At 34.4% G+C, this 779-nt stretch overlaps 1 protein-coding gene across 1 annotated transcript in view; it reads right to left on the bottom strand.

The window, feature by feature from the left end:
* The window catches only part of LOC122355354 (dedicator of cytokinesis protein 1-like), a 61,773-nt gene that overhangs the window by 38,705 nt on the left and 22,289 nt on the right, over nt 1-779 (bottom strand). The window contains exons 22-23 of the mRNA XM_043253523.1: nt 496-596; nt 283-411 (exon numbers count right to left, since the gene is read on the bottom strand). Of these exons, the coding sequence (XP_043109458.1) occupies nt 283-411; nt 496-596 (230 nt within the window). The remainder of the gene's footprint in view (nt 1-282; nt 412-495; nt 597-779) is intronic.

Below are 779 nucleotides of genomic sequence, written 5' to 3'. Positions count from 1 at the left end.
AGTACTTATTAATACAATAATTATTACATACTGATTATTAAGTACTGAAGGCACTGGAAAGAAAAAAATAGTGATGCCATTAATGTTAGAAATTTCCAATATTTTATATTTTAATGTAAAAAAAATCTAGTAGTAGTAATAATAAAACCTATTATTGTTGATAATAATCTGAGACGTTCAAAGATAATTCCCTGGTTCAGACTACAAGCCCAACTCCATGGACTTGAGTGATATGATACGAATAAATCTCAGATGTGAGATGAAAGAGAGAACTGAACGTACTGGTTGAAGAGAACTCGGGATCTCACGATGAACTTGAAGATGTACTCTAAAGCCTTCAGAGCTTTCAGCAGCTGCTCCGTCAGCTTCTCAGCATTATCCACGTAGTTCTTCAGGACTTTTGTCAGCTTTCTGAAACATATCAGAACACAGGGTGTTACACAGAAAAAAATGAAAGCTCATGCTGGCACAGAGAGGGCAGAACATCATACTCACGTGTAGGCCAGGGTGGCGCTGAAGTGCTTGCGGATGTAGGTCTCCAGGACCGGATTGAAGTGATGGAACTTCCTGTCGGCGATCAGCCCGATTATAAACACCTTTCAGAAACAGAAGACACACAAAAAATGTATTTAAAAAGAAATTAAGCAAAAATGAACAAGAATGCATTTATTAAGAATGCTTTTTTTTATTTAATATTAAACATTAAAACATTAAATACTGGGCCAAAATAACATTTTTATTCATTATTATTAAATATAACATAAGAAATAAAAACGGTT

The sequence above is a fragment of the Puntigrus tetrazona genome, chromosome 12 (assembly GCF_018831695.1).
Source record: "Puntigrus tetrazona isolate hp1 chromosome 12, ASM1883169v1, whole genome shotgun sequence".
NCBI lineage: Eukaryota > Metazoa > Chordata > Actinopteri > Cypriniformes > Cyprinidae > Puntigrus > Puntigrus tetrazona.
This window is presented reverse-complemented; position numbering and strand designations above follow the sequence as displayed.